Source organism: Saccostrea echinata, unplaced genomic scaffold (assembly GCF_033153115.1).
Source record: "Saccostrea echinata isolate AGI-Se365-2 ecotype Australia unplaced genomic scaffold, CSIRO_AGI_Sech_v1 ptg000010l, whole genome shotgun sequence".
NCBI lineage: Eukaryota > Metazoa > Mollusca > Bivalvia > Ostreida > Ostreidae > Saccostrea > Saccostrea echinata.
In genome coordinates, this window is record NW_026889759.1 from 2,250,916 (window position 1) to 2,277,889 (window position 26,974).

Here is a 26,974-nt window from a genome sequence, read left to right on the forward strand (position 1 = left end):
TGATATTTTATGTGGCATGAAACAAGTGCATGAATGTTAGATTTTTGTAGGAGATTAGGGTAAGAAACATGCAGCCTCAATTGTTCCCTTAAATATCAAAGAGCCATTTGAAATGAAACAACTTTGAATTGTACTTTTGAGTTATCCTTTAGGTTAATCAAAATATTGAAAAAAATTGCTGATTTTGTTGCACATGTTGTGTATGTACATTCATGGTTGCCAAGTTCCTGAAATTTGTTATTAACTTTCAAGGTTATATACAGCATTATCATATCTGGAACTGACAGTGTTTATTTCAAACTGTCTTTAAAATGCAACATATGCATTTACTTGATACATGTATGAAAATTTTAAAAATATTTTTACAGGCTTAATTCAATGGAAAATTTAAAAAAAAAAAAAATTATTTTACATCTTTTCGACCAAAAAAAAAAAAAAATTCATTTTAAGAAGATATATTTGTTTATTGTTTTCCAAAGCTTATTAAAATGCATATAAAAATGAAAAGACATCATTCAAAAACAAATTGTGTGCTACTCCATTTTACAAAATTAAAAAAAAAAAAACTAAACACACAAGAACAATGAGGCAAGATCAGTTTAAGAGCAGTAACTCCTGATAATATTTACTGTGAGAGTCTTTTTTTTAAACATATAAATAGAATACAAAATTGTATTCATTCATTTATACATACAAGAAATTGATATGTATACTTTTTTTTTTCTTTTACAGCTTTACATAATGAAGTATACAAAGAATGCACTGTGTATAGGGTAGTTTTCACCCCATGTTTTTTTGCCCTTTCACACTTTCATAAGATTTTGCCCCATTTAAAATTCCCCCCTACACAGTTGTGTTAGATACATCTGTCTTCCTAGAAACTGCCCAAGTTGTGTTACAGATACATCTGTCTTCCTAGAAACTGCCCAATTTATTCACCCGAAGAGGTAGTTGCAGATTTGTAACTCGTTGATCTGAAAAAAATTCGGATGGACGACCAGAGAGCTACAGTGCGTTGAAAAAATTGTATATTTATTGCGCACAAAAAGGTACACTGTTTTTCTATTTATTTCTCCGTATATTTAAGCTGCCATCTCAAAATATTACAAACTGTATGTTCCTAACATATTTTTTCACTACTTCCACAATAAAACATTTCCCAAAACCGTGGTAAATAGCCCTCCTGGGCCTTCAATTGAGACCATGGAAAATTTCGTCTATTTATACTGCCATCTTAGATGGCAAGACAGTTTGATCGGACCAACGTGCTTCGTACATGACTTGTACATACATGATGTGGAAGTAGTAAAAGAATATTGTAGAAATCCAAGGTTAGTAATATCTTTATATATACCAAGAAATAAATCAAGAACAGCACACTTTTTTATGCACAATAAATACACACTTTTTTCAATGGGGGCACTGTACCTCTCTGGTCGTCCATCCGATTTTTTTCAGACCAGCGAGCTACAGATATGCAGCTACCGAAGAGGGCAAAATGGGCAAAAATAAAATGGCACAAAAATGTCCCTATGCACAGCACTGAACATGTTCCAAGGAAAACATATATTTGCCAAGTCATGAAATTCTGCATTTTCATTAAGACCTCACTATATCCAGAGAATTTACACAATATAGTTTTGCTTCCTTCTGAGAAATCTTTGTTACTAATTTCTCAATAACTAAATACAACATTAAAATACTATATAAATAAATTGCCAAGGAATTCATTTTTTTCTTGTAACCAAGAATTCCTGTATCTTTTGAAAGTTGTATCAGCAAGTTTCACTGTTATAGTATGTGATTCACAATTTAAAAAAAAAAAGATCAATTAAAACTTGTAACCCAATTTTTTCAGTATGAATTTTCAACGACTTAAAACACATCAGTTTGTGAAAAATGAATTCAGTGAAAAATCATAAAATATAAATTATGATATGTTTTCAGATGACATACATGATTAGATTAAGTATATGAAAGTTTAAAAAATAATTATTTTGGATTGAGGTAGTGTCTATATTTACAGTTATTACATTTTAACATTTAACAGACTCATTGTGGCCCCTCCACATTTTCATTTTGTCCCTGGTCTAACATGGAAGATTTTTCGGGGTCTTCACTGTCTTTAGACACCACTTTTCCTGTTTTGGGGTCTATTCTGTTTAGTAAGAGGGGGCCTGAAACAGCAATCGCTAGGGCACCGATAGGGGCCGTAATAATGATAGAGAGCACAGCTGTAGTAAGTATACTAGTTCCAAGATTAATCAGTGTGGGGTCTCCCATTTTTATGGCGGCATCCAGGGCTAATCCACCAATAGCAGCCTGCAATAGTTAGAGAAATACAATGTAATTTAAACTGGAAAATGTGTTTCCTTTTTTTCATATTCCACATACAATACAATATGGAACTCTCAAAATAAAATTCCAGTATAACAAGCTTACAGTGAAGTGCCATGGACAAACAATTTTGATTTGTTGTAAACCAAATTTGTTATATCCGGTAAGTTCATGTTTTAGAAATAAAGGGAATGAAAATCACTTTTCTGTAAGCATGAATTCATTGTAAACATGCTGTTACCATCACTTTATTGTAATTTCTCTGCAAGTAATGAAAGAAAATTATATACAGGTACCTGAACTGTTGCCTTGGGAAACCAGGCAAGGGCCACAAATAACTGTTCTTTGAGGGTAAGGCCAGATCCAAACACCACACAGAATGATACAGCAATTCTTACCACAAGCCCGATAGCCAACACAGCTATACCTAGACCTATAACAAAAGGTTTTAGAATTACGTTACGTATACATATCAACTACTCCATGTATGGGAATTGCCAAATATTCAGCAAGAAGATTGATAATTCCTTTTCTTTCTTGTTTGATAATTTCTTATTAATTCAATCAAATTTCCTCTATAGTGAAAGTTTTAAATTTCATACAGTTAAATTTAAAAATTTTAATTTATAATGGTAGATCAGATTGTCAAACTTTTGCTAAAAAAGAAGAGAAGTGTCCATGACATGAAAATAACACTGAACATAATAGTATATCTCAATGTGATGTTTTCACGGAAGGAAAATTTTCAGGGAACAATAGGTAGAGGCCTAGAGGAACCATGTTTGATTTTATACTTTATATACTGTTACTGGTGGCCATTTAAGGCTGTGATTTAGGCCATAGTGATATAATGGATTACATTTAAGGCTGTGATTTAGGCCATAGTGATATAATGGATTACATTTAAGGCTGTGATTTAGGCCATAGTGATATAATGGATTACTTTATCTACAGTTGAACTTCGGCATCTCGAACAAGGATATCTCGAATACCATGCATATCTCGAAGTCATTTTGAAGTCCCAAATTCTTATTCCTTAAGTATTTTACCCTGGATAGCTCGAATCCTCGGTTATCTCAAAGTATTTTCTCGGTCCCTTTGAGTTCGAGATAACGAGGTTTGACTGTATTATTAAAATCTGCAAAAGGTGCAGTGAAAAGCAAACCAAACAGATTTTGAAGTATCATCTTTACACCACTACCCCAAATGTATCTATTACATTGTAGCATAAAATATGTAACTGGCTCATCCAAATGAACATACAAATCTAAAGAAATTAAGCTTCTGACCTCAGAATATAGGTCTCTTTCTGAGTTAACTACAAGTTTTTCATCTCTTTTGTCTTAGTTGTATGTGGGCAAATTTAAAATGGGGTGAATTCAACAGAGACAGTTATGTCTCTTTGAATACAACTAGTTTTGGCAAAAATAAAATGGGGCAAACTCGTTTACAAGTGTTATAGGGCGAAAATAACACTGGTCCAAATTAACCCTGTATACAGTAGTCCATCATAATGGAAAGTAAGAACTCGGGTGAGAATCAATGACATTACCTAGTGTGCTGAGATCCTTTATGCTGTCAAAGTTGACCGCTGCCCCAATAAGTCCAAACAGTAATGGCTGACACAACATCCAGAGAATTCCTACCACCTCTGCAATGGTGTCCTAAAACAAACAAAAAAAACTGCTGAGGAACAAGGTCTGAAGACAGTTGTCTCTGGTTTTTCTTTCTCTCTCTCTTTTTTTTTAACATGACTGATCTTGTTGCTTTTGTTTCATTTATTCAATTTTTTTTTTTTTTACAAGCCAAACACTTTATTTATACTGTTGAACTTTGGTATCGTAAACACCGATATCTTGAATACCATGGATATGTCAAAGTGATTTGAAGTCCCAACCCCTTATTCTTAAAGTATTTTATCTTGGTTATCTCGAATCCTCGGATATCTCGAAGTTTTTTCTCGGTCCCATTGAGTTCAAGATAATGAAGTTTGACTTACTTGTTAAATTCAAAATAACTATGTTCAATTGTAATGATACTAGGTACTGCTTCACATCGACAATTCACAAAAAAAAAATGCAGTCAAACCTTGTTATTTCAAACTCAACTGGACTAAGAAAAAAACCTCGAGATATCCAGGAATTAATGATATTGTGGGTAAAGTTCATATTAAAGAAAAAGTCATTGGGTCTTCGAACTCACTTTGATATATCCATGGTAATCAATGTTACGATACCAGTTTCACTGTATCTTGAATTCGAAAAAAAAATATTGTGAGTTGTATGCAGGAAAATTAAAGTTTGGCTTGAAATACTCACAGGCTGTCCCTCCTCTCTTTCTTTCCTCCATCTGAATGCTGCGACAAAAGCCAGGGTCAAACATCCGAGGGGGCCAGCCCCCGGAAGATGGACCACATCACTCCCAAACGTGGCCATTAGTCCAGCAGCGAATAACAGCATGGACCGGTAAAACATTTTATTGGACTGGGTAAAATTAAAAAGCAGCTTTGGTTAATCTTGAGAAATTTTTTTCAAACTAGTAAGATATTTTCTACTAATTGGAAAACCAATCATTTTAAGAAGTAAAACAAAATTTGCTTGAAATGCCCATCTTTCAGATGTATTGCTGTAAAGTTATTAAACATTTTTATTTTTATGAACTATTCCTATCTGCAGATCTGTAGCTGGCTTGTCTGAAAAAAATAGCATGGACAACCATCTTTTTTCCAACCAACCAACTACAAATCTGCAGCTAGAATTATGCTGCCTTATACATTTTCATTTTTATGAACTATGTTTAGTCTGTTGTACATAAGATGGGAAACTTACTCCATTTTTGGATGGAAAGTACCACAGAAAGACCCCGAGCACACACCCGAAAGCTACACCCAACAAAGCTTCTAACGGACCTTTTACAATGGTCAGTGCTAGGTCTCCTAAAATGTAGAAAATGCCAGAAATAATTAATCTTTGTAATAAAATAGTGAAGCCCATTTATAAACTTACAAATTTATCATGCAAATCTATCAATTTCTTTTTTCTTTCTCTCTCTCTCAATTGTTGCAAAGACATGTTAATACTCTAAACCAACTATTATTTGCAACAGCTTTTTTATTATTTGTGATTTGTCACTTTGAAATCAATCTGTGACCATTAATTTTGGTGACTGAGGAAACATTCTACATTAATACACAATAGAAGGAATGGATTGCAGTGGAAAATATTTGCAAGTAAAAGGTCATGAAACTGGCAAATATTTCTCAATCACAAATTAATGAGTTTGTTTACAGTATATGAAAGTTTGCAATCTTACTTCTTTAAATGCATACTTAGTTTGACCAAATGATCAAAAAGACTTAAAATGACATTTCATATCAATTTGAAGCTAGATTTAATCAAATATAAAGTATATATACTATAGTTTAAACATTTATGTACGTCATTACTTGAGACTGCAGCTTTAAAATATATACAAGCAATTAATTTGGTCATACACTTCAATTGTTACCTATATAGCTGCTGGCTATCGTTTACAATGTCTAATAAATTGTTTATACCTACAGAATAATTCTTTAACACCTTTGCCACAATAACTGCATTGCAAGCTTAATCAGATATACAGAGGATTACGACATACTGACTTCAAATCAATTACTAGCAACAATCCAGATTAATATTAAACCCAGTTCTGAAAGAAAAATATGCCCAAGGTTGCACATAAATCTGCATATGATGTATTATGGATTATGTATGACTGTACCACTGTGTGACACTAGTTTTTTAGAAACATGCCCTACATTTCTTCATGCATCACTTTGTTAAAGGGGAGATAATCCCCACTTCACCTTCTCTTAGTCTTAAATGTAGTTTGATGCATATTTGAAATCAATAAAAATTCACTAAATCCTCAGAGAAAAGAGATTGCTTACAATAATTTTTATTCATTCCCTTTATCAAGATATCCTTTATTGTACTAAGCATTGTGCTGTTACTGCAATATTCATAATGTGATTTAGAAACAAAATTGTTTTGCAAAGTAAGCAACTCTTTAACAAATAGAGCTTAAAATTTCATTTTCATGATAACAAATTGAAAATATGGAATACTGCTGAATCATCAATCCTAAAAAAACTGACTTTTTAATCAAGATAAATTCAGTGATTGATTTTGAAATAATAAATAAGTTTTGTTTTGAGGGATTATTGCTTTCATCAAAATTTAGCATTTTTATGTGCCTATAGGCAATATGTCACTTATTATATTAATTACATTACTATTGTACATAAAATTCATTTACAGTGAATGCACTGTAAATACTGGACCACCTCATTTCTTGCTATTGGATTTTGCAATCCTTACATCAGACAAATCTTGAAATCTTGCGGTAATCAATGAACTTCCTTTACTAATGGTTAACCATTTAGATTTGGCATAATAACTTAGATGCTCATCAAAACAATTCCTTTACCCAGCAAGTCAGGACAATATGAGAACTTGTTGGATATTAACAACAGCACATTGTAAATAAATGACATTAAATCTTGGTGGAGTGGTGGTGGTGGGGGGGGGGATTTATTTTGTTAATTTTCTAATAGGGCTTTCATAATTTACATGTACATTACCTATGAGAACACCTTTCAGAAAAAAATATCATTTTTGATTTCATGGCCTTGACACAGAAGTTTGACCTACATATAAAAAATTTTAACTTTGGCCATATAACTTTTGCTCCAGAAGAAACAAGGGGTTATATATATATATATATATATATATATATATATATATATATATATATATATATATATATATATATATATATATTATATATATTATATATATATATATATATATATATATATATATAAATTACATATGCACTACTTGTAACAAGACCTTTCGGATTGTATTAATATTTGATCTCATGACCTTGTTCTTAAGGTTTGCATGATGCAGTTTTGAGAATCTTTAATCTAGCCATAACTCTTATTAATTCAATAATTTGTATCTTTTTTGTATGAAGGAACAAGACAGGACACACAATCAAGACAGTTACAATTTGTCATAAATAACTGCATCCCAACCACTAAGACACCAAAAGCAGGGGACCACAATTCTTTGAACTTGCTTGTTCTATTTTATATCCAAGGGCAGATCACTCTAAGTTCATAAAACTACAATTATAACTCTTTAGTGTGCATCTGCAGTGATTAGAGCTTTAAGCTTCCTTAATGTAGAATGTTACTGCAGGCATGAAAATTAATAGATGTGGATGGATTACAAACTGATGAACTGCAGATAATAGTTGGTTTACAGTATCTAAGCATGCAACATATGGATATATTGATTATATTCATATTTCAACTTCTTTGTAATGAACAGTCTTGTTGATGTATCAATTGCTAAAAATAAGTAACTTGAATAGTTACCCTAGTTATCTTTTCCATGTTATCAAATACTGAAAATATGAACTAAAAAATGAAAGTTATCTCCAATAGCGATATTTTTTGCTAAAACTGAGTGACAATTAAAAACTCGGAAAAAAAACATGACTTAAAATACTGTCATTTTCCAAATATAAAACACATTTTCCTACCAAAAATTAAAAAAAGTGAACTTGTTTTATATTAAAATATTAAAAATTACTATCATTAAGTTCAGATCAATTGATGTAAAAATCATTATTTTTCTTCCAGTAAGTTTCCATAATGTGGCATATATACTTCACTTTAATTTGTAATCCATAAATTGATTATATGCTCCTATAGATAATTGCTGAGCAATTAGTGAAAATAATACTATATGGTGTGGTCCAATATACCTCTATAAATAAAGATATTGTTTTCGACCGCTGTCTGTCAATGAAGAATTCATCGTTTAGACAGTGATAAAAACGTATAATATAAGACCTCCCCAGGCCAGGATTACAACACCCAAATAGACCTCCTGTAGTTTTGTTTATGTCTTTCTCATTCCGCCACTTCAAAGCATCGATATAATCATATTGACATTTAAATTCAGAGTCTCACGCCATCAGCCTACTCCCATATAGTAGGGCAGGTAATAGCCCTCTATTGAACTGAACATAGCTTAATGCATAAATGGCTTTGTATTGCACTGGCTATTTATAAGTTCTGCATTTACTGAATTCTTTTAGAGCCTGTTTCCCTTGCCAAAAGGTTAAATCTTTCATTTATCACTTGGATCTGATCTGTATATATATATATATACCCCTTGTAAACATGTGTTTGTTCACTGAATAAAGAAGAAAAGAAAGACGTCCAGTCACACATAGAATTCCTTCTGTTATCAAGGTTGCGCCTTCCCAGGTGGGTTAAATCCTCCCTGGTGTGAAATGCAATCCCCCCAGACTTAACACCACCCCACATGGCAATGTTTCATGTTGTTTAATATTCATGGATTGTCAGATTATCACCTATATCCCACCCCCAACCTCTCACCCTCACCCCAGAAAAGAAATAGAACTGTTAATTGTTAAAGATATTTTTCAGTCCCTATAGTACTTATTCCATTAACACTGCTTTTTTCTTTCCTATTTGAAAACCGCTGTTCCTTGCAAATGTTAAGATTACAGTACTGTCTTAAAATACCAACTCCCTTCTTTGACACATTTAGTCATGCACATAAAAACAGCTGAGAGGAATGTAATAAAATATTTGTAGCAGCAAAAAACTAAAATCTTTTTGCACTAATTTTCACAAAAAACTCCCACAATTAAGATTGTGACAGATCACTCATAACAAAAAAAATTGCAATTAAATACCTAATAAAGTAGTCAGCATATATTATTACCTTCATTTTTTACTAACTTGACTTTTATCTGTTCATGGAAATTGAAGAATTTCATAATTGTTTTATGAAAAATTCCAATATCAAAGCACGTGTCATTAAATTACAATAAATATCCCCCGCAAAGTGACGCTACAAATGTTGTTCATCACTCCCGGTGTGGCATCCAATCTTCCGAAGGCTGACAATTTATTACTGTTCTTTTCTATCCCTGTCTTTGAGGGTTGATGTGAAATAAAATTAATGATAATGAATACATCCCCCTCTGCGTGATCAGCCCAGCAGGGGGTCGGTGTCTCTCAGGGTGCACACCTGAGCGATTCTGCGATTCTGTATTATTCTGGTTGGGGAGGAGTCTGTGAAGTCTAGATGAACTACGTTTTGATGAGCCTCACACATAATTTGGCCTTTTTTAACTATCTGAGCATGCATTATCTGTATTTGTCATTCGTATTTTTTTTCCTTTTTCAATTGTAAGTTGCTATTGGCCTATAATTGAATTGGTGTTATTTGCTTAGCATTTGATACCAATGTTATCTGCAGTAAAAGCAGCAGGGGGGAAAATGGATTTTATATCATTTCCCTCCAATGTGAATGATTTCTTTTTACTGAATAGCTAATTTTTTGAGACATCTTTTGCACTTCTGTAATAGGGTCTACTTATTAGCTTGAAAAATAGTTGAAGAGGTTTCGGTAGGGTATTTGGACTACATGTACTTTGAAATATGCATGTTACCAACTTTATAGAATTTTAGGAAAATGACCCGAAAGAAAATAACTCTGCTGTTTTGTAAAAGACAAGGTTGATAAAGCAATTAACTATCTTTCGTAATTTTAACTTTGATGCTAAAAAGGTTGAATTCAACAACAAAAGAAAGTCACTGCTTAGTCATTACACCCAGTCTTGTTTTTAATTAAAATTAAGCCATTTGAATTCCTCTGGTGTATCTTTACACATCAGACTCGTACTGTCAACTCATGGATGACACAGCAATTATTACTTTACATTGTTGGTATGTGTCTTTCTAACAACAACCTCATCCACCATGATAGTCAGCAACTAGAACACATCGGACCCACTGGAAGACTTAATTATCTGGGAAACAAGCCTATTCCATTAATCCAGTCTATGTGGTATGAACATAAAAAAAAGTCTACTTAAGGAAGGTATTGACCCCCTTCAAACTTGTGTAATCTTTGATAATTCATGTTTTTCTAGAAATAATAAAAATCGCAACAGCTATAACTGAAGTCTTAAGTTGAATCAACTTTCCTCATTGTTTTTGAGACATATTAACTTAAAAGCTTACCTTTCACAATGTTTCTGGCTTTTCTCTAAAAGTATTTTAATGACGGAATACATGTATGTATATGAATTCCACAAGATTTAGGGATGGGATAATTATCTGCTCAATATAATTTTCTAAAATTTATATTTTGATTTCAATACAACTAGGGTAGGCTTCAATAATTTGCTGAGCCAGACAATTAAATTGTAAAGAAACTTTCTTTCAAAGATGAATATTTTTGCAAAAGAATTTGTACTTGGTTTATGTATAACTGTATATTTCATATTCTCCAAATACATTTCTACCCACCTTGAGTGAAGGCTATTCCAAGTACCACCCCAAAACCTGTGATGGCCAAAACATCATCCACACTGGCTGCTGCAATGACTAGAGTAGGAATGCCTTTGTCTAAACCATAGCCCCGGTCTGATAGATTGAGGAGGGAGGGTACCACAACAGCTGGAGACACTGCAGCAAGGACAAATCTGGAAGACATTGATATGTATTTCTCTTTTTAAATATACCAGTCTTATCAAACTTATAAAATATACATTTTCTGTCATTAGTATTATGGAAAGAGAAGAGAAGTCCTTAAAATGTGCTTTTCCATGTTCAAAATATTTTTAATGAAAACTTCAGAACGAAATGTCCCATTAAAGAGAATCAATTAATGTCACAGCCTTTAAGTCTTAAACAGATACCTCTAAATCTTTCATTTTAATTTCTCTCAAATTGCAAATTTTGGTTTAGGTTCAATCTTTCATTTTAATTTCTCTCAAATCGGGAATTTTGGTTTAGGTTTATTCTATGCTGTAATGGATGTTTTATGAAAAGTTTTGTAGAGATGCAAACTGAGGGGTCTAGCATGAAATGTGTCCAGACTATTGGTCAATGACATGTAGGGAGATGTTGACAACTTAGTTGCAGGAGTTTACAGAGATTAGCAGCCTGTGATCTGTGATATAGACAATATGAATGGAGAAGCTAGGGGAAAAAACATGGCTATTATTGCATGGAATAAAAAAAAAAAATATACAGTAAAACTCGTCTAATCCAGATGTTGTGTATTCTGAAATCTTGCTTATTACAAATAAAACCTTTAGTCCCTTGCAGTAAATCCAATGGAATAAAATGTTGCCTACTCCGAAATGTTATCTATTCTGACCATTGAGCCATGTGCACTTGTGTCTGGAATAGATAATTAAATTTTACTGTATCAATACAGCACTTTTTTTACTGAAGAGTTGTAGGCATTGTAGAATTATTTTAGTGATGTGTTTGTGGAAAAAAATAAGTTCTACTATTTAAAGTATTTTTAGTGCTTTATAAATTCATTGAATATAAAGACAACTTGAAAACCTTATTTTCATGGAGCTTTTCTAAATAGAGTATGGAATGACCATTTTTGTAATCCAAAATTTTATTCTGCTATATAATTAAGAATTCAGAATAATGGAAATCTGAATGTATCAAGATGCAAAGAATCAGAGCTATCAATGAAACATGATTGTGGCTTGAAACACACCTTTGAACAGTGTATTTGAACATTGTAATTCACAGTCATGTTTCATTTATGGAAAAATCAACAAGTTAAAATATTGTATCAAACTTTACAGAAACTTTATCTGAGAACTTTACTCTTACTTTATAATCAACACAAGTGTTATCACACCACGGGGGAGTTTCCATTTTCTACGACTGTATGTATCTTCCACTTGAAATCGGCAACTAACAGGTCAAAAATCAACTATAGACCCCAATTTCAAGATATATACATTAAATATTCTATGTAGCATATAATTCCTTGAACTTATAAAGTAAACCATAAAATTTATAATGGTATTGAATAAAATAGGCCAATTTTCTACCCCCTCGGTGAAATCAAGAATAACTGTTATTGAACAACTGTCTATAAATGTCAGTCCTTATAGTACCTAGCACAAACAGGCTGATAGATATATATATCAGGACTCTCCAGATCAGCGCCTCTCTACACTTAAATCATCAGCTGATTTCTGAAGAGGATCAACGTAATCATAAACATGATCCCCAAACTTATAAATCCATTGTCTAAAGTGCAGTTTCATCACCAACCTTGTTCATTGTAGAAATTAAACTTCAACATTGAACATTTGGTGTAATTGCAAAAACAAAAAAAAAAAGTCAACCTATTTATCATTCCATTGAACATCTTATGTATGTCTCTATATATTACCTAATTTACTTTTTTTCCACCCTGAAATATTAAAACATGTTTCCTAAAAATCACTGTCTAATAGTGCCAGTGTGACAATGAAGGTCCTTTTTTGCATATGCCACCAGCCCAAAGTAGATCTATTGAGAAAAGATATCAATATCATAACCAGTAAGTGACAAATGAAATGTTAACATGGTTCATAGCTTGTTCATTGTGCTGTTACAACTTTTTTTTTCAAAGTTTACACCAGTTACCGTAATTAATCTTTACAGCTTACAGCCATCATGCACCCACACTGCCAACAAGGCAGGACCTAGGGTACCTTATAATCTCAAAACAAATAGCATCCATCAACCAAGTTTGATAGAAACTGAACTAATTGTGAAGTTTATAAACAGATTCCTGAATGGATAGAAGTCATCATGAATTAGTTTCCATGCCTTGATTTGAGGGCTTGTCTTTGTGGAGTTTATCATTTGTTTGTTTATTAACCCTATAATAATCTCACTAGGAGAGAGAGGAAATTCTGGTTCAAGCCAACTATCAAATGCAATCATTTGAACATACTTCAATACTTGCACTCTCCATACTGAATTCATTGAAGGAATACTTATTTTAAAAATTGTCTTGTTTTGGGGGTCTATGGGATGATGAGGCAACTGGAGTATATTGGATGGTAATAAGGGAGAAAATAAACAAAAACAAAAAAAAAGGTGTCTACATGTATAAGGTGTCTGTATACATGACTACATGTATAAATAATTTGTATAAATTTAATAATTACCACATATCTGCTCCAACCCGCAGTTCATTCCTATACACCCCGGCCCCAAAACTAAGCAGTTCCTCCTTTTATTTTGGCTTAAAAATCTAAACTATAATCATAACCTAGATATTTTCCATTTAACTTTCCATTTTATTACATTTTCAACAGTGAAATACTTTAATTTATCCATTGAAAAAAAAATGATACTTTTGAAAGTGATATTTTCGCAGTGAAAAATACAAAGTGGTATTTTTCACTGTGAAAAATATCAAAAGTGTGGCAAAACTCTCAATTTTCCTTCCCTTCATGAAAGTGTTACAATATAAAAAATACTCCCTAGCTGTCATAAGTTTATCAAACAACCTAACACAGACTAAAACTACAAAAGTTTCTCCAAATTGTTTACAATTTTCAATCTCACAATTGCTTAGCTATGACATCACAGTTATGTACGACAGATACCCGGTAGACTGAGGCGAAAGGAAAACCAAAGAAAATGTAATAAGCAGAAAATTCAATGTTTTGTAGTTGGATATGGAATTTATATCACTCAAGAGACAGAATTTTTTTTATATTTTCGCTCGTGCTTTGCACTTGTGAAAATATCAGAAAAATCCTGACCCACTGGTGAAATAAATTCCACATCCAACTACAAAACATTGAATATCCTCTATATATTACTTCAAAATCCATATTTCTTGCCACATTTGGACATATATGTTTTTAGGAAAATCTTTTGGAATACTTTTAATTTATTAAAGTCATGCCATAAGATTTGTTAGATTGCTTTCATACATAAATCCTTTAATTAATACTTATATAGCATTCAGTAATAAACAGTATACAATATAATTGCAATCACAGTGAAATCTGTTTCATTTTTGGATTCAAGTATTTTACTAGAAAAAGATGTTAAGGGTAACCTAACAACAAAACTTGACGATAAACGTGATGACATCAACTTTTCCATCATCAACTTCCCTTATATATGTAGTATTATACCATTATCACCTGCATATGGAGTTTAGTCTTCCAATTGATTCAATACACAAGACCATGCTCTACGTATGAACAATTTCTAAAACAAGGCAGGCTATTGATAAATAAGTTGATGAAACAAGGATATCAACAGTCTTGTTTAAAGTCAATATTTTGCAAATTCTATGGTCAATACAATGACCTTGTCAGCAAAAACAATCTATCATTAAGTCAAATGTTGACTGACGTTTTTCATACAAATTGTTACGCCAATTTCACAATAAATTGTCTATGGACTTTTCCGTTTGCCCAATCATGACAAGGAGCAAACGGCAAGTGCTACAGGTCAACAGGGGATGCTTAATCCTCCATGGCACCTTGTCCCACCTCTGATTTTTTTTTAGAGGTCCATCTTTGCTTTGCTCCCAGTTTGTATTGTTTCGATGGATTTTTGAGCTTGATTATTGTTCGTAATCTTCATTATTTCACTATAACACTAGCGACTACTACACATTCAATATTTAGGCTATCTTCAATGGATAAAAAAGTCGGTCTGGAACTCTGAATGCTTGCTTTCACTATAAAACAAACACATATCTTTTACTAACAAGTGCAGTTTAAACACCAATACTACCACCAGTCAAGCATGTACTATTGTGGGAGTGTAAACAAAATGAGGCCGGTGTACAAATGTAAATACAATGTGTATTCATTATTGATTGAAAGAACAACTTTAATCCTGTAAACAACCAACTGGTAGTGAAAATTATGATATTGGGTGGAATCCCCTCTTTTATCTAAAACGTATTGAATTTTGCCCCTCAACCTCTGAATAAAGAATTGCAAATACCGCTGAGTATTTTGCAGTGTGGGGTGTGTTTAAATTTCTAGCTTTGGAGGTCACAATACCCCCTACGTGGAATAATGGATTTATTGTCAACTGTCCATGCAGACAAAATAAAATGATCCCTAAGGCTTTATAGTTTACCAGGAGATTCAATGGTTTAAAAACTTTATCAATTTACCAGCTCAAATTTAAAAAAAAATATCAGGACTCTTTCATATGGGGGACTAAATAAACAGCTTTGAAGAGAATTATTTTATTAAATTTTAATGCTTATGCTAAAAAAAATGGGGAAAAAGATTTACAAGGTTGTGATGAGATGGGAAATTAATAGAGTAGCTGGCAGGCAAACTGAGAATAAATCTATAGACAAAGTTTACAAAAATTAGGTTTCAAACAAGTACCTTCATATACACTGTACACCTGAGAAACTGGAATTTCAACTTAGCATCCTGCTATAAAATTATGCTCATAATAAAATAAATGCTATTTTAAGACTTCCCTGAGGTTCGCAAATGATGCTTTCCTTTCAATTGATTATCATCATTTACAATCTACACCTGCAGACTAGATAAAGTAGTAATTCATAGTGCAATAGCCATTTTGGGAAACACAAACATTTGACAACTTGTGCTGTTCCTGGAGATTTTAGTTTACAACCCAGTATAAAAATCCTTTAGCAATCCAGTCCAAATTTGATAATACATGTATAACAGAAAAATATCTTTTAAATTGGCATTCTTCAAAACATATGAGCGATTTAAATCACCATTTGAACAATTCTGTCAACAGTGGACTATTTTGGGGGTGCATTAATTACCCTCCTTATTCCAATTTTAGCTCAAAATATGAATTGCTATTGATAAAGACAGACGGCAGATAAAAAGTTTTTCATACCTATACCAAGTTATTGAATTTAGCTATGAAACTTTAATATACACAGAGATGTATACCATCAATCACTTATGAAATAAAAATACTCAATACATAGAGTGAGCAAACATGTGAATTATGAATTACTTAACACTTTAAATGTCTGCGGTAAGCTTATCTGTGAAACAGCTCTATTATTCATGGATTGCAGTAGGAATTTTAGAAAATACATTGTCATCTCTTCCAACACAATAATGATAAATATTACATATTGACCATCTTGGATATTGCTTCTTATAAAGTCGCATTGTTTGTGTTTCTACGGAAACAAATTTTTACCATAAAAAGACATATTGGAAAAAATGCTACTACTCACCCTAACATAAATCCCCATTCCCATGGCAACCCCAACAGGAAGTGGGATGCTACAGCTTCTGCTAGGCACTCTGTTAGACAAGGGGTAAAAGCCAGTCTAAGTACAGTAAAAGACAACTTCCTGAGAGCCACAGGATCCAGGCCAAGACCCGCTCGGATCAAGATCACAGTTAATGCTATTTTTCTAAAAATATTGAAAAGATGTATCATTCTAATCTGAGTCAAAGATATGCTTGTTATTTAAGGAATCACTGTCTAGTTAGTAGAGTATGCCAGGGCATCAACAATAGTTGGAAACGTGGGATAATTTGCATAACGGGCAAAGCCCGTTATGCATAAATTATCCCACGTTTCCAACTATCGTTGATGTCCCTGGCATACTCTACTAACTAGACAGTGATTCCTTATATTTCCATTTCATTTTGAAATAAAATTGTAAATTTAGATTTTAAAAATGTAGACTAATAGATTTAAATTACACGAGGCCTCACATGTCAATTTCAATAGTCCCCGCCCACTGACGTCAAACACAAAGACAGCCGCACAAGAATTACATGCATATTAGGCCTCCTTAGCATCAGACACAAAGACAGCCGCACGAGAATTACATGAATATTAGGCCTCCTTAGCTCCTGACCTTTCGCTTGGCAAAATTTGCATTCCTTTAGAATGATCAAGAAATCAACTCTCCTAACTTTCAAAGAGTTATCACAGAGAAAACAAATAGAAATGGAAATACATGTATATCAATATCAGATGCATTTCAATTTTCTATGAATCTTATGGTTTTAATTTATCTTAAGGTGAAAATTGCTTAGAAATAGGCTTGTAAAAAAAAAAGGTGATTAATTTGTTCTATTCACCAGTGATTAAAGACTTTTTGTTCCAATGGCAAAGGAATATAAATTCATAATAATAATTACCTAAGAGCCCCAGACCACTGCAAGTCCAATCCTTGGCCCACTGTCTTAACAACAGGAATGTTACTCAGCATACCCCCAACAATAAGCATACCTGAAAAACAGAGAGCAAAAGATTATTACATGTATATATGTTCAGTCTCAAAAAAATGTCTCAACATTGTAGTAGCTTATAAAATCCTACCCAATAAAGGAGGCAAACGGACTAGAGAGAACACATATCCCCCAGCTACAGCTGCTGTAAAGAGAATGACTAGAGAAAAGAAATTGCCCCCTGGTAGGGCCTCATCTTTGGTTACAGCAACAAGCACTGCCCAAGTCATGGCGCATAGCAGAAAAAACTGTATATACATGGCAAGATTTCCATGTGGTGGACACATAAAAGCATATCGGAATCGCTCGAGTTTCCCTGGGTTTTCGGAGAGAGGGTGGTACTTTGTACTGACAGGCTTGCTACATTTGTGAAAGCATGACCTTAGAGCAGCACATTTCCTGCTGGGGGGCTGGCCTTCCTCTATGGAGACACTGAGATTTTCCTCCTTTTCCTCAGCCTCGGGGGGTGATGGGTAAGCCCCACCATTACCATGGTTGTTCATTTCTTTTAGGTCTGTCATGTCAGATCTCTTGTACCTTGTTATCTGGATGAGAAAATAACCTTTACATGTATATATTTCTCAAATAAATAATTATGTGTCTCTATCCCATTTCTATTTCAACAAATAACTTTAAAAGAGCATAATTTTGTGCGAATTCAATACCTACATAGATCATAAAGCAATGCATTTACTTCACAAATTTAAAAAAAATGTCTTTTATTTTTGAGAGGGTCAAGAGGGCATGAACTTTGACTTCTCAAATCCACACATTTTTCTTGTAGCCAATTATCATTAAATTATTATATTAAGTACATAGCCTCATAAACCTTTTCGAAAATTAATATATTGCTTACATCTACACTTTAAATGATGAATTATTTTCACTTAGATATACATATATTGAAGATATGTGGAGGTTTACCCCCTCGAATAAGCTTGGGATGATTTGAAATGTTCCTAAGATAAAAGTCAATCATGACGTCTTTACTCTTTATCTATCAAAGAGGGGGATTGTGACTGTGATGCCATAATTGCATGACACTTTACTGACTGTATCAACAGAAAATCATATCACTGCTCATTGGTAGAAGTTCATGTGAAGCTTTCATTAAAATCATTGCAAGGGATTCTTTGAGGAAAAAACAATAATGAAAACATTTTGAGAAGAAAAATTAATCTATCATAATAATTCATGTATGATTAACACCTTCTTCAACTTTATTAGTTTATTTTTTTACCTTAAATAAATCCTGTATTGAAAGTGAACCCCCCGACTTAGAAGTTAAACCAACGGATCGATCATAATCAAAATTATCATTATTGAAAAAAAAAGATCATATATATTGCATCATAAAGATTATCAAAATGTTATAAAACCTACCTTTGTTGATGGCTATCCCAAGCCTGAAATGACAAAAAAAGATACAAGTTCTTACTGATGCTAAGAACAACAGGAAATAAATGTAACTCAATCAGTCAAAAAGACATGTCGTAAGCATGGAAAAAGGTCTGCTTCAAGTCACAAACAAACAATTATACGGCTAGCCCGCAGCCTGGAACAGACACTAATTATGAAGTCCAATGTCATGTTATGTGCTGGTTTGATGGTTTGATGTTTCTTTTATCCCCTTGTCAGGCAAAAGGCTGATAAATATATGTTTTAATTCACTGTAATTTACAGATGGTCACATTCATCATGACAGATTAATTAGCAATTAAGAACATCCACTGTGCTATTCCTTTAAAATTTTTATAAATGAAATTTAGAAAATTAAAATTGAGTCCAAAGCTTTGAAAATGTTTTCAATATATAAAAATTTAAGATTTAAAATATATGAAAAACAGAACAATTTGCAAGGAATTGCCTGCAGTCCAAAGTGACGTTTGTTCTAGATTTTGTGTCTTGGAAAAAGAAAATATTTGTCTGCATGTATTCAGTATACAAATCAAAAGACATTTCAATTGCAAAAGCCAGAATGACATTTGAACATCAGATATATTTGCATCGTTGTGTCAAATTCATTAAGTACCAGTCATTAAATATAAAAAAATGATAATCAACGTTAAACAAGTTCATGCACTTGTCAACCCCTTGTTAAATTATATTGTATTGTCTACCAATGATGATGAGACAAAATTCGAATTAATGGAGTTGCACCAACTTCATATTGAAACAATGGTCTTAGATACTAACAAAATAAAAACCTACACCTTAGATTTTTGTTCATATATTCTCTTTAAAATAAAACAAAATCAAACTTTCATCTCCATTTGTGCATCTTTATGATTTGGCTCAAAATCGCAAAGTCTAGGAATGGAGAGTGAGCCCCTCCTTGTCCTGCTTAATATTTTGCCAACTTTGTTAAAATTTTTGAAAAGATCTGTGAAGGGAAAGGAGAAAAAATGCAACAGATCAAACCAGGATTTGAATTGGGTACCCCCTGAGTCACTAGTCAGGTGCTCTACCAACTGAGCTATCTGGCCACCAGCAATCAAACCTGTCTGACTGCCTCTTTCCTCCCTCTTAAAAGGTTTTTGCCCCAGAAGACACCAACCCAGGCTCTTCTCTGGCAGGTCTTCCACCTGTCACCATCAGGACGTAGCATGGCACCAAATATGACAAGAAAGAAAAACATAGGCAAGCTCACCTCAATGAATGTTGTCTTTAAGTAAGGCAAAACCCTCATTAAACTAATAATATAGTAGCTGTATATCCCAAGATGCAACAATTAGGCAATTTTGATCTGATAAGGGTTTGCAGTTACTTGGGAATGGACTTATCCAAAAACTTCAAATTAATCAGTCATCCAGAAAATGTAATTCAAATCCAGCATCTGAAGCAAGATTAAGAGTGTTCATCCCTTGATGCATCATCCATGCAAGTTTGGTTCAGATAGGCCTTATAGTGTCTTGGTAATGGACCTGCGCCCAAAACTTTAAACTGGTCGCTCATCTGGAAAATGTAGGTCAAATCCAGCCTCCGAAGCAAGTCAATGATCAAACCTGTCTGACTGCCACAAATCAATACTTATACTGAATACTTATCATACTTATTACTTTTTAAGAATAAGTCTGACCCCCCCCCCCCTTTCTGTTTTCTTGTCAAGAATTTTTGTATATGATTTCTGTCTACTCAGCACTCCCTCCAAACCTCCCAACCCCTAAATCTGATCTTGTTCTCCTCCCAACCTGCATAAGTAACAGAAAAAGAAAACAACTAAAGCTGTACACATACTCAAATCAAGATTCGATCAACATAAAAAAGTAACATGCATCAAATTCTCTTTGAAATAAGAGTTAAAAGATTTGTCTGAACAAAAGACTCCTGATTCAGTGTTAAGAGATACTCCTACAAGAAAGAGCCTCAGTAAATGTCCTTAATACGCTCCCTAGGTGCCAAGTCAAAAGCATCTCGCTGTGAACCTCTAGCATGTTGGAGTACATTAAGAGCATGAATGTAGATCTCTTCTAGTTGCCCTTTTTTGGCATTTAAATATCGAAATGCTTAACATTTTTTTCCCCTGCACTGATAATAATTCAATAAATTAGTGTCATTGACGGAGGTGCTGACTTAAAACAGTGGTATAATTGACATCCTTCCATACATCATGGACTTATCAATGACGTTCAGCTTAGGAAACCACAGTGTCCGACTCTGCCTACTCATATTACTTATGAAAAAAATCAAAATTAACCTTTTTACATGGAGCTCACAATTTCATTCTCTGAACTTTATATATTTTCTTTCTGTCATACTATTAACAAGGAATTGAAGTGTAAAGGTAATTTACACTTATTCGTGGTAATAAATTCCTACATAATAATAATAAATAAATGAAATAATAAATTCACCTAAATATGCCCCAAATTTCCAATGCCTTTATATACATATATTTTATTAAGTATTGACAATATATCATCTTTGAATTCAAAAAATAACCCCCAAATAACTTTTACATTTTTGTTCTAATTTACATAATAAGAAGACATAAATATATAGAAAGCTCTATGTTTTCCTGTGACCTCAAGTTATTGTATTACACTAAAAAATAAATTAATTTAAAAGATTCTTTTTAAATAAAACAAGTTTTCAAAAGTTTGAATGAAATGCCATCAAAACTTGTGATCTCTCATCTCAGTATAGTGATTATTTTACTAAATTCTTTGATCATTTATTAAAAAAATAAAATAAAAATAAAACTAGAAAAGTGACAAAGTCAAACAAGAGGCCCATGGGCCACATTGCTCACCTGAGCACATTGGCTTGGCAAAAGCACAAATCAGTTCAGTATTGAAAAGATTACTTGGGTGAGGGGGGGGGGGGGGGGGGCTTGAATTTTAAACTACCTGATGATGCTTCCATGTCAATATAACAAATGGCTTTGTTGTACTTGAGAAGATTTTAAAAAAAATTTCCCATATATTCCTTTGTAAAAATTTGATCCCCCATTGTGGCTCCTCCCTATCCCAGGGGTCATCATTTGAACAAACTTGAATCTACACTACCTGAGGATGCTTCCATATCAATATGACTGAACATAGCTTTTCTGTTTTGAGAAGAAATATTTTTCCTTTATGTTCTTATGTAAAATTTTTGATCCTGCATTGTGGCCCGACCTTATCCCCGGGGGTCATCATTTTAACAAACTTGAATCTACACTACCTGAGGATGCTTCCATATCAAAATGACTAATCATGGCTTTGCAGTTCTTCAGAAGAAGAAATTTTCCTATATATTTCTATTTAAGACTTTGATCCTCCATTGTGGCCCCACCCTACCCCCGGGGTCATGATTTGATCAAAATAGAATCTACACTACCTGCGGATGCTTCTATATAAATATGATCAATCAGGGCTTTGCTGTTTCTGAGAAGAAGATTTTTAAAGATTTTTCCTAAATATTTCTATGTAAAACTTTGATCCTCCATTCTGGCCCCGCCCTACCCCTGGGGGTAATGATTTGAACAAACTTGAATCTACACTACCTGAGGATGCTTCCATATAAATATGACTCATCATGGCTTTGCTGTTCTTGAGAAGAAGATTTTTAAAGGTTTTTCCTATATATTTCTATGTTAAACTTTGATCCTCCATTTTGGCCCCGCCCTACCCCCAGGGGTCATGATTTGAACAAACTTTAATCTGCACTACCTGAGGATACTTCCACATGAGTTTCATCTTTCCTGGCCCTCTGGTTCTTGAGAAGAAGATTTTTAAAAGATGCTATTAATTTTTCACTAATTCTTTATTATCTCCCCTTGAAAGAGGGTGTGGCCCTTCATTTGAACAAACTTGAATCCCCTTCACCCAAGGATACTTTGTGGCAAGTTTGGTTGAAATTGGCCCAGTAGTTCTGGAGAAGAAGATGAAATTGTGAAAAGTTTACAACGACGACAACGACACCGACGACAACGACAGACAACGGACAAATTTTGATCAGAAAAGCTCACTTGAGCCTTCGGCTCAGGTGAGCTAAAAACACTCTGCATTATACTTATCAATATTCTTGGCCTTTTAACCTTGACCTTTCAACAGATGGACTCAGAATCTATGGGGGTTTCTTTTAACTGTGTAATGAATGAAACGTCTACATTAATTGAAATACTAGTACATGTATACCAATAATCATTTTTTAGTGAAATGTTTTCATGTGAAAATAAACCATTTTGACCTTGACCTTTGAACAGATGGACCAAGAATCTAAATGGGTCTCTTTTGATTGTGTAGTGAATGGGAAGTCTGCATTAAATAAAATTCTAGTATACCGATAAAATTTTTTTAGTGTAGTGTGTTTATGTGGAAATAAACCATTTTGACCTTGATCTTTATATAAATAACCTCAAAATCTATAGGTGTGTTCCTCTTACCAATGTTCATTGATGTAGTTAAAATATCCTTTTAAGTTAAAAGAAAAATTTACTGTATATTTCTCCTTAAATAAATAATCATATCAATAGTCTTGACCCTTTGGTCCTGATCTTTGTTCATGAGATGTCTTCTTCTAACAATCTGCAGCTATATAGTAAAAGAAAAAAAGAGGCCCATGGGCCACATCGCTCACCTGAGTAACTTTGGCCATGCTGTTCATTACCAGACTCCCCCCTTGTAATACCTATTGTGGCCCCACCCTCCCCCCAGGGGCCATGATTTGAACAATTTAGAATCTACACTACCCCAGGATGCTTCCACATAAGTTTCAGTTTTTCTGGTCCAGTGGTTCTTGAGAAGATTTTTAAAGATTTTTCCTATATATTTCAATGTAAAACTTGGGATTCCCCCTATTGTGGCCCCGCCCTATCCCCTGGGTCATGATTTGAACAATTTAGAGTGTACACTACTTGAGGATGCTTCCACATAAGTTTCAGCTTTTCTGGCCCAGTGGTTCTTGAGAAGAAGATTTTTAAAGATTTTTCCTATATATTTCAATGTAAAACTTGTATTTCCTATTGTGGCCCCGCCCTACCCCCGGGGGTCATGATTTGAACAATTTAGAATCTACACTACCCCAGGATGCTTCCACAAAAGTTTCAGTTTTTCTGGTCCAGTGGTTCTTGAGAAGAAGATTTTTAAAGATTTTTCCTATATATTTTAATGTAAAACTTGGTTTCCTTATTGTGGCCCCGCCCTACCCCCGGGGGTCATGATTTGAACAATTTAGAATCTACACTACCCCAGGATGCTTCCACATAAGTTTCAGCTTTTCTGGTCCAGTGGTTCTTGAGAAGAAGATTTTTAAAGATTTCTCCTATATATTTCAATGTAAAACTTGGATTCCCTATTGTGGCCCCGCCCTACCCCCGGGGGTCATGATTTTTACAATTTAGAATTTACACTATCCCAGGATGCTTCCACATAAGTTTCAGCTTTTCTGGCCCAGTGGTTCTTGAGAAGAAGATTTTTAAAGATTTTTCCTATATATTTCTATGTAAAACATTGATTCCACATTGTGGCCCCGCCCTACCCCCGGGGGTCATGATTTGAACAATTTAGAATCTACACTACCCCAGGATGCTTCCATATAAGTTTCAGCTTTACTGGCCCTGTGGTTCTTGAGAAGAAGATTTTTTAATGACCCCACCCTATTTTTGTCTTCTCTTGATTATCTCCCCTTGTGAGGGAACTTGGCCCTTCATTTTAACAATTTAAATTTCCCTTCACCCAAGGATGCTTTGTACCAAGTTTGGTCAAAATTGGCCCAGTGGTTCTTGAGAAGAAGTCAAAAATGTGAAAAGTTTACAGACGGACAGACAGACAGACAGACAGACGGACAGACGGACGGACGGACGACGGACAAAATGTGATCAGAAAAGCTCACTTGAGCCTTCGGCTCAGGTGAGCTAAAAAGATTACATTAAAATTTGAATCATTTAAACAATCTTGACCTAAAATGATCAAGTGCCCCTAAAATAGGTGTCTTTTCCACCACATTTTCCATCTATATAAAGTTGAAAAGTTACAAAATGCTAAAGTTATTGCATACAATGCTCATACAAATATTCTCAATCTTTGACACTGGCCTTTAACAGATTGAGTGACCCCAAACTCTACGGATTTTTTTTTTTAGATCATTCTTCACCTATTCATTAAATAGGAAGTTACAGATTACAAATTTTCCAAATTATTGCATCATACTGGTCATACAGTATCAATAACAGTTAAATTTCAGTATATTGAGCACTAGTAATATCTTCAATACCATGCATATGTCGAAGTGATTTGGAAGTCCAAATCCCTTATTTTTTAAGTATTTTATCCTGGATATCTTGAATCCTTGGATACCTTGAAGTTTTTTTCTTAATTGTCCCATTGAATTCAAGATAACAAAGTTTGACTGTATTAATAATCCTGAGTTTGAACCTTTGACCAAGTGACCCCAAAAGTTTTAGGTGTCTCCCTCTATCTTTCAATATACTAATATATGAATTTTTAAGTCTGTAGGATATATTGTAACAACAAAAACTACAAATTATTGCATCACAAAAATGTGTCCTTTGACTTTGAATTTGATTAAATGGTTCAAAAAATTGTAGGCATCCTCCACCAAAGTAGCTTGAAAGGTACTCAAGTTATTTGCACCACAAAAAAGTGATTGAATGACATACACATGTACATGCATGGACACAGTGATCAATTACCACCATGAACCTTCATCTTGATATCACAGGCATTCCCTAACTTTCAATTAGTAAATAAAAATATATCCATTATATATACTATTACATGTATAGTGTAGAAGATATATTTTTATTTACAAATTTAGCTGGGGAGTGCCTAAGCTTGATACAGACCAGGCACTGTAACATACAAGCCTTTTCACTATTCATTTTCGTCCACATGACATTAAAACAATGAAAATTAATCATAACCACATCCACCTGATATTAAGCATTTCTCCTGTTCTCTTCATTATTAGAAGAATTAATTCCGAGATGGAGACAGCCAATCTCAGAATCAGGCTTTAATACCAAGTGAGCAGTGTATGCATATCAATGGGTTGTTAGCAGTCTAGACGAACTCCAAACACGGTGTGAACTCCGAAAACGAAGTCTTTGGCTCCATCAAGCATTGCGGCAAAATGGCGTCCGATGTAAACAAACGATGGATTGTCGTTCGCTTTCTTCAAGTATACGCCTGCATAATGGCTGTATTTAGTGCATTGTGACTTTAATTTTTGTTGAATGGATAATTACATTTATTAAATTATTTTGTGGATATTGACTTATTTATCGCTTCAAACTCTTGCATATTAGTAAATTGGATATACGACATCGAATTCAATACTGCCGGTAAGAATTATTTTCTTATGTGATTTATTGTCTCCTTGATTTAAATTTTATGTCGTTCCTACAATAAAGGTGCTTTCATTTGATTTTAAAGACACCCGGCTTGTATTTTTTTAAAATCAGAAATGAGTATTTTTCACCACATCATTTTTGCCGAAAAATCGCCATTTTTTGTGTGTGAGCATGCGCGGACTCTATTTTCGGAGTCTTTTTCAGCCTCAATTTCTTACTTCCGGAAACGCTGTTTTTGGAGTTCGTCTAGACTGGTTAGACCCTCTGTTTCATTATCAAGCCATTAGGAAAACTTTTAATTTAAATCTTAAGCATGATCTTCATTGCTCAGCTGTTGCTCTTATTTATAGAAGGCCTTTTCATTATATAGATTTAGTATCAATAATGTTATCCATTCGGGAAAAGCAATTAAACCTTCGTTTTTTCTATATATCATGTTTAATTATAAAGCCATTCGCCTGATTTTCAGGCTGATTCGGTCGTTTTGTTTACATCGTTCGAATTATCTCTATCCAATAACCCTTTGACCTATACTGCTTTCTTCCCTCGGGCGCTGGTGTCCTGTCCTGTATCATATATTTGTTGACTTTAATGCTTCAAAAGGCTTAAATATTTGAGTAACATGATCATTACCTGTAAGAGTGCCATAAGGCTGAAACATGAATTGTTTCTTTGAATGCAGGTAACTTTCTAAGCCAT

At 33.6% G+C, this 26,974-nt stretch overlaps 1 protein-coding gene across 1 annotated transcript; it reads right to left on the reverse strand.

Moving 5' to 3' along the window:
- Positions 1-1,944: 1,944 nt before the first annotated feature.
- LOC133184128 (sodium/hydrogen exchanger 9B2-like) lies at positions 1,945-26,942 on the reverse strand. The gene is made up of 11 exons (XM_061318995.1): positions 26,909-26,942; positions 18,862-18,884; positions 17,570-18,023; positions 17,389-17,479; positions 16,467-16,649; positions 10,742-10,917; positions 5,166-5,272; positions 4,656-4,820; positions 3,890-4,001; positions 2,634-2,770; positions 1,945-2,322 (listed from the first exon to the last, which is right to left on the reverse strand). Exons 3-11 carry the CDS (start codon positions 17,997-17,999, stop codon positions 2,053-2,055), a joined length of 1,671 nt encoding a protein of 556 aa, XP_061174979.1. The 5' UTR covers positions 18,000-18,023; positions 18,862-18,884; positions 26,909-26,942; the 3' UTR covers positions 1,945-2,052.
- Between the last annotated feature and the right edge of the window lie 32 nt (positions 26,943-26,974).